The sequence below is a fragment of the Phoca vitulina genome, unplaced genomic scaffold (assembly GCF_004348235.1).
Source record: "Phoca vitulina isolate PV1807 unplaced genomic scaffold, GSC_HSeal_1.0 scaffold58, whole genome shotgun sequence".
Taxonomy (NCBI): Eukaryota; Metazoa; Chordata; class Mammalia; order Carnivora; family Phocidae; genus Phoca; species Phoca vitulina.
Genome location: NW_022589761.1, coordinates 7914411 through 7922783, shown reverse-complemented (window position 1 = coordinate 7922783; position 8373 = coordinate 7914411). Strand labels below are relative to the sequence as shown.

Sequence of the window (8373 nt, the reverse complement as noted above, 5' to 3'; positions counted from 1 at the left end):
ATAAATAAAATCTTTAAAAAAAAAACAACAAAAAACTTTTCCCAATGGGAAAAAAGACCAAGGAAAAAAAACTGGGAAGGTATTAGAATATAAATAAAAATACATAAGAATAGAGAAAAAATAATCAAATCTATGACAGTATGTTTGAAAACAAATTACTGTAAATTCATTAAGTTTTATGAATGTTTCAATCTTTTGTGAATGTTGTCTCAACATTTAGAGATTTGGGGTGATTTTTAAAAACATTAAATTTCTGATTTTCAGATGTTAAGAGAACTTACATTTGCAACTGATCACTATATAATTAAAGACACGTCATTTGTTAAATCTTTAAGATTTGCTTTATTAGCAATATAAATAAAGCAATTATTTAGAGAAATGCTGAATAATGTTTAATGAAATGATGATAGATTAAAAGAGTGGAAACTGGCTTTAAGCAAAGGCAAAGCTATTTCAATGAAAGTAAATAATCCATATAAATATTAAGAAAAGGAATTTTCATTTTGACTTTCAGATAACTGATTATTTAGAAAAGTAAATAGTTTAATAAAATTATGAATAGAAATAAGAATATTTGGTAGGACCAAAAACTTACTATATCAAAATTTAAAATATTTGTATGAGGGGTACTGAACACAGTAAAAAACATCATTAATCAACGTAAGTCTGGGAAAAAAACAAAGGATTTGGATACTGAGTATTTTTTAAGGCATCAGAAAAAAAATAAATAAATGGGTAAAAGAACTAGAAAAATCACAATAAGTAGCATGGCTGCCTAATAAAAATATGTGGAAAATACTCAACTCACTAGTAATTAGAAAAACTAAAAACTGGGGTACCTGGGTGGCTCAGTTGGTAAGCGTCAGACTCTGGATATCAGCTCAGGTCATGACTTCAGGGTCCTGTGATTGAGCTTGGCCTCAGGCTCTGCGCTCAGTGGGGATTCTGCTTAAGATCCTCTCCCTCTACTTCTTTTTTTTTTTTTTTTTTTAAAGATTTTATTTATTTATTTGACAGAGAGAGACACAGCGAGAGAGGGAACACAAGCAGGGGGAATGGGAGAGGGAGAAGCAGGCTTCCCGCGGAGCAGGGAGCCCGATGCGGGGCTCGATCCCAGGACCCTGAGATCATGACCTGAGCCGAAGGCAGACGCTTAACGACTGAGCCACCCAGGCGCCCCCCTCTCCCTCTACTTCTGCTCCTCCCATTCCCCCATGTTCTCTCTCCCTCTCTAAAATAAATAATCTTAAAAAGAACCCTAAAAACTAAACCACATACTAGAAGGAGAAACATAAGACATACTTCACCTTTGACTTGAGTTGTCAGATGTCAGACGTCAAAAATAAAGAAGTTAGCAATACATACCAAGGCTGAAAATGTATGCAACCTATGCCTTGGTAAAACTAGTAACACTAGTATATAGAAGCAAAGCTATTCACTTTTTTTTTCCACGATGAAAAATTGTCGGGGCGCCTGGGTAGCTCAGATGGTTAAGCATCTGCCTTCAGCTCAGGTCATGATCCCAGGGTCCTGGGATCGAGCCCCGCATCAGGCTCCCTGCTCTGCAGGAAGCCTGCTTCTCCCTCTCCTGCTCTCCCTGCTTGTGTTCTCTCTCTGGCTGTCTCTCTGTCAAATAAACAAAATCTTTAAAAAAAAAAATTGTCAACAATTGTATCATGGTCAAAAGGCAAGATTTAAATTCATTGAGGTATATGTACATAAAGATTGGGCTAAAAGATATTTCAGTTTGTAGAAAAATAGAGCTGTACATTCAGAAGAACAAAGATAATTGTGGTTCATAATGTGAGCTGTCTGCCATCCAATCATCACTAATAACATGAAATAATGACTGATAATTCCAACCTTAGAGTCACTCCCCTTGGATTTGGCAACATTTCCTGGAAATGTTCATAGGCATCAGGAATGGGGATTCCCTGGTAACATTTTACTTATTTAAGATTTATTTATTTGAGAGAGAGAGAGAGAGGGCACACTCGAGCGCAAGTGTGGGGGAGGGACAGAGGGAGAGAGACAGCCAGCGGATGCAGGGCTTGGTCTCAGGACCCAAGAGTCAGAAAATTAACCGACTGCACTACCCAGGCACCCCCCTGGTAACATTTTAAAATGTTCTTTACCACAGATCTCTAATCATGTTTGGTTGATAATAAGCTTTTCATTGTTCAAAGGTAGAGATTTAGTATTCAGTATTTCATTAACTTATTTAAGCATAGTAACTTTTTAAAAAGTACTATTAAGTACTAATGGTGTGCCTGGGGGCATAATTTTCAAAACGCTGGGCAGAGATATGTCTCTATATTCAACATGCATATACAGTAACCTGGAGAAGTAACATGCTGCCCTATCGCAATGACATATTTTACTATACAACTCAAATTATTGTCTTGTGTTATATTTAATTCTCAAACCTAAACTTGTATGGGACAATGGTGTTAACTGTCAGATGATGAATGACTGAATAGGATACTGGATTCCCCATCTGCAATAAGTGGACATAGAAGTGTTCATTATAAGGGACAATCACAGTGACATCATAGATGATTAGTTGACACTGGGTGTGATTTTCCACAATCATTCTTATTTGGAAGGTATTGATTCTTTTATAGGATTGAACACTAATTGTGGAAAAACAGAGTATTTCATCAAAACTAGTATGATTTGACGCTGGCACTTTCTTGACAATGCCAGAAAATACAGAGGAAGTTATTTTAAATGACTAACTTAAGACATTTATCTGCCTGGAAGGAAATGAAAGTAGTTATCAATTGTAAATAGCATCCTGATTTAGAAAATGGTAAAATGTGGCAGTGGGGGCAAGTTTCCATTTAGTATTGAAGAAATCAGTTATCTATAATTCAACTCATTCCTAAAGTTAAATAAAGATTAGAAAAACTAATGAACCTAGATCACAGGTTGGCCAACTGTTTCTTAAAAGGCCAGTAGTTAAGAGCAAATAGTAAATATTTTCAGCTCGTGGGGCATACGGTCTATGTTACAACTAGTCAATTCTGCTTTTGAAATGAGAAAGCACCTTTAGGTAATATGTAAATGAACAAGTATGGCTGTTTGAATAAAACTTTATTTAGAAAAATAGGTGGCTGGCCCACAACCTGTCATTTGTTGCTTTTTTCTAATCTTGAAAGTACCAGATCAATTGTTTTGTCATTCATCAAGATTTATAATGAAACCACAAGTTAACTCTTAGATATTCTAAATTAATGCTTTTTAGTTTCATATTTCTTTTGGTAGATCCTTTATTTCAATTGGTATGTAATGTATTTAGATTTTCTATGCTTAATTTCACATGGAAAACTCATTTTGCTTTTGATTTTTAGGACCTATTAGAGATTTGTTATAATTATATAATCCATGTAGCAATGAGCTAGAAAGACTCTGTTAGAAATAATTCCTTAACTCTTACCTGAATATGTGCCATAGTGCTGTTTTTATTTTTTTATTTTTATGTTTATTTATTTATTTGACAGAGAGAGTGCACGCGCACACAAGTAGGCATAGTGGCAGAGGGAGAGGGAGAAGCAGGCTCCCTGCTGAGCAGAGAGCCAGACGTGGGGCTCGATCCCGGGATTATGACCTGAGCTGAAGGCAGATGCTTAACTGACTGAGCCACCCAGGTGCCCCCATAGTGCTGTTTTTAAAAGAAAAAGGTTATTTTCTTTTCATTTTCAAAAATTTAAATTAGGGGTGCCTGGGTGGCTCAGTCGTTAAGCGTCTGCCTTTGGCTCAGGTCATGATCCCAGAGTCCTGGGATTGAGCCCCGCATCAGGCTCCCTGCTCAGCAGGAGGTCTGCTTCTCCCTCTCCTACTCCCCCTGCTTGTGTTCCCTCTCTCGCTGTCTCTCTCTCTGCCAATAAATAAAATCTTTAAATTAATTAAAAAGTGTCTGATATCAACTTAGGTTGATTTTGAGAAATTACATTTTTCCTAGGAACATAATACATTCTCTCTAGATTTCTAAATATGCTGGAATAAATTGAAGTATTTTCTTATAATTTAAAATTCTTCTTCCATATTTATGATTATATCCCCTTTCTTACTAATGATACTATAATATAATCATTCTTATTTTTACCTTGAACAGATTTACCAAAGCCTATTTGATGTTAATATACTTCTAACAGGGATGCCTGGGTGGCTCAGTCAGTTAAGTGTCTGCCTTCAGCTCGGGTCATGGTCCCAGGGCTCTGGGATCGAGCCCCGTATCAGGCTCCCTGCTCAGAGGGGAGCCTGCTTCTTCTGCCTGCTACTCCCCCTGCTTGTGCTCTCTCTCTGTCAAATAAATAAATAGTATCTTAAAAAAAAAAAAAAAAAGAAATATCCACATTTCAAAAAAAAAAAGATACTTCTAACAGAAAAAAATTTAAAGTTAAAAAACATTGTTTCAAGACTTCAGTTTCATTTCTAAATCACTAAACTCTATTTCTAGATGTATTCATTGCTTTTCCCAGAAAAAACCCAAAGCTGTTAGAATACGATTTTGATTAATAATCAATAAGCTCTAGTAATTTTAGTTTTATTAATTGTTTTTATATTGGCTTAGAATTTATGTCATTTTTAATTTCTAGCTTTGTAGAATTCTTATTCATTATTTTATCAATGCCTACTAAGTAGCAGACAATTGATACAATCTGGAGATTAAGCTGAGAACAGAAAGTTCTAGTCTTCATTTTTAATTTTCTCCATGTATTGAAGAGTATTAAATTTCCAATGAGTATAACACTGATAACATACCAAAGTTCTGGTGTATAAGCATTTCATTATCATTCCTTTCTGAATAGGACCTGATTCAATTTTCTATTTAATTCAGAACTTGGACATGAGATGATCAATTTGTAAAAGGAGGTGATAAAATATTACCATACAAATTAATAACTATAAAATGGATCTCTACAATGGAGAGATCTAGCAGTCACCACTATAACCAGTGTTAACATCCAGCATCATTAGTAGTGGGAAAACTCAACATTGTATGCTTTTTAATGTTCACAACATTGACTCAATGAAACCTCTTATTTTAACTTTGAATTTAAACTATTACAGATAGGGCGCCTGGGTGGCTCAGTTGGTTGAGTGACTGCCTTCGGCTCAGGTCATGATCCTGGAGTCCCTGGATCGAGTCCCGCATCGGGCTCCCTGCTCGGCAGGGAGTCTGCTTCTCCCTCTGACCCTCCCCCCTCTCATGTGCTTGCTCTCTCTCATTCTCTCTCTCTCAAATAAATAAATAAAAAATCTTAAAAATAAATAAATAAATAAATAAATAAACTATTACAGATAGAAGAAAGGATAAATGACCCACAAGGAAATAATTTAAAAAACCCAGAAGGTGGGGCCATTCAGTAAGACAACTTTCTTGTACTCTACAAAAATCCAAAGTACTGAAAAAATGGTGGGGATATTACTCTAAAACAGGAACTGGCAAATTTTTTTGTAAAGAACCAGAGGGGATTATGCTAAGTGAAGTAAGTCAAGCAGAGAAAGACAATTATCATATGGTTTCACTCATATGTGGAACATAAGCAATAGCACGGAGGACCATAGGGGAAGGGAGGGAAAGCCAAAGGGGGAGAATCAGAGAAGGAGATGAACCATGAGAGACCATGGACCCCGAGAAACAATCTGAGGGATTCAGAGGGGAGGAGGGTGGGGGGAGGGGGTAATAGGGTGATGGGTATTGAGGAGGGCATGTGCTCTTATGAGCACTGGGTGTTATACTTAAGTAATGAATCACTGAACACTACATCAAAAACTAATTATGTACTATACAGTGGTTAACTGAACATTAAAAAAGAAAAAGAACCAGACAGTAAATATTTTAGGCTTTGTGAGCCACACAGCATCCATTGCAACTATTCAGCTCTGCCAGAGAAGTATGAAAGCATCCACAGTATGTAAACGAATGTGTCAGTCCTCCAATAAAACTCATGTTTTAAATCCTCATGACTTTCATATTCTACTAGATTTTGCCCAGAAAAAAAATTACTTAAAATTCAAAAAGGCATAAGTAATTACATAAGTAATAAAGCTTTTCTAAGTTCATTACACTCATATTGACTTGATCTCTTAATAGTTCACTAATAATACAAATAATAATATTAAAAATAGTATCTAAAAAATAGTATCTAATACTTACTGAACAGAGACTATGTTTAAGGTGGTTTTCCAAGTTTTCTACATTCCAAAAACAGCACTATAATGCAAGTACTATTATCACCATTTACAAATGACTCCCATAGGGATATAATATCTTGCCCAATGTCATACAGGCTGTAAAGAATCAAATGGCAATCACTATGGTTCTTGCATACTCGTTAGGTCAACAGGGGTTTTCTGTGGTATGAATTTCCTCAAATTTAACAATAACTAGGGCTGGAGAGCTTTTATAAATAAAGCATAAAAAACAAGGGCACTTCCACATTCTCTAAACTTTTCTCCATTATGAATATTCTGACAATCCATAAATAGAGAAATGCTAATAAAGGCTTCTCTATATTATATAAAAATACATTATAAATTTCTTAATATGAATATTTGAATCATAATGAAAAAGTTCCAAACATTACATTTTGAGTTCTCACTAGTATAATTTAATGCCTTATAAGAACTGAATCATATCTAAAATCATTCCCACATTCCTTTCATTCACACTGTTTCTCAGCGTTATAAAGTTGATGTACTATGCATTCTCTACTGCATATATATGCCTTTCCACAGTCCTTATATTCATAAGCCTTCTCTCCAGTATGAATTCTCTGATGTACTTTAAGACCTGAACTAAGCCTAAAAGACTTCCCACATGTGTTACATTCAAAAGGCTTCTCACCACTGTGAATACTCTGGTGTCGAGTAAGTCGTCCATACACACTAAAAGCCTTCCCACATTCCTTACATTCATAGGGCTTCTCACCAGTATGAAATCTATGATGTACAATTAGTTGATGGCCGCTACTAAAAGCCTTCCCACACTCTTTACATTCATGGGGTTTCTCACCAGTATGAATTCTATGATGCACTCTAAGGCTTTCAATATGACTAAAGGCCTTCCAACATTCCTTACATTCATATGGTTTCTCACCTGTATGAATTCTCTCATGCCTGACAAGGTTTGAGGTGCGACTAAAGGCCTTCCCACATTCTTTACATTCATAGGGTTTCTCACCAGTATGAATTCTGTGATGCATTCTTAGGCTTCCACCATGGATAAAGGCCTTCCCACATTCTTTACATTTATAGGGTTTCTCACCAGTATGAATTCTCTCATGTTGAATAAGTGCTGAAGCATTACTAAATGCCTTCCCACATTCATTACATTCGTAGGGTTTTATGCCAATATGCAATCTCTGATGTGGAATGAGCTGATAACCACGACTAAACGTCATCCCACATTCCTTACATTCATAGGGCTTCTCCCCAGTATGAATTCTCTCATGTTGAACAAGATTTGAGGCACGACTAAAGGCCTTCCCACATTCCTTACATTTGTAGGGTTTCTCCCCAGTATGAATTCTATGATGTACTCTAAGATCTATACCACGGCTAAAGGTCATCCCACACTCATGGCATTCATAGGGTTTTTCACCTGTATGAATTCTGTCATGTTGCACAAGATGAGAGGCTTGACTAAAAGCCTTCCCACATTCCTTACATTCATAGGGTTTCTCACCAGTATGAATTCTATGATGTATTCTAAGTCTTCCACCCTGACTAAAGGCCTTCCCACATTCATTACATACATAGGATTTCGCACCAGTATGAACTCTCCCATGTTGAGTAAGATGTGAGGCACGACTAAAGGCCTTCCCACATTCTTCACATTCATAGGGTTTCTCACCAGTATGAATTCTCTGATGAACTCTAAGGTCTATCCTACGACTAAATGTCATTCCACATTCCTCACACTTATAAAGTTTTTCACCAGTATGAATTCTCTGATGTTGCAGAAGGTTGGATGCACGATTAAAGGATTTTCCACATTGCTCACATTCACAGGGTTTCTCACCAGTATGAATTCTCTGACGTACTGTAAGGTCTGTATGTCGACTAAAGGCCTTCCCACATTTGTCACATTCATAGGGTTTCTCTCTAGTATGAATTTTCTGATGTAGAGTAAAAGACGAATGTTTTTTATAAATGTGTACTTTGTCACAGCTGATTATTTCACATCTTGACTCCAAATCTAAAAGAAAGGAGAAAAACATTTTGTTTTCCTGGACAAAATAAGTGACTGTTTTATAGTACATTTCTTTAAAAATTAAAAAACATTAAAAACATGACCCATTAGAGATGAGTATTTTAGAGAACTCTAAAATCAGCTGTACAGTTTGCCATAGTTACTGATAG

The 8373-nt window shown here is 36.1% G+C and overlaps 1 protein-coding gene across 10 annotated transcripts in view; it reads right to left on the bottom strand.

Moving 5' to 3' along the window:
* Window positions 1-5845: 5845 nt before the first annotated feature.
* The window catches only part of LOC116623243 (zinc finger protein 573), a 61173-nt gene continuing 58645 nt past the window's right edge, over window positions 5846-8373 (bottom strand). For 9 of the 10 annotated variants that reach the window (XM_032390212.1, XM_032390204.1, XM_032390201.1 and 6 more), the window contains one exon: window positions 5846-8209. In XM_032390212.1, the coding sequence (XP_032246103.1) occupies window positions 6672-8209 (1538 nt within the window). In that variant the 3' untranslated portion in view covers window positions 5846-6671. The remainder of the gene's footprint in view (window positions 8210-8373) is intronic. The other variant, XM_032390214.1, reaches the window with a different exon arrangement.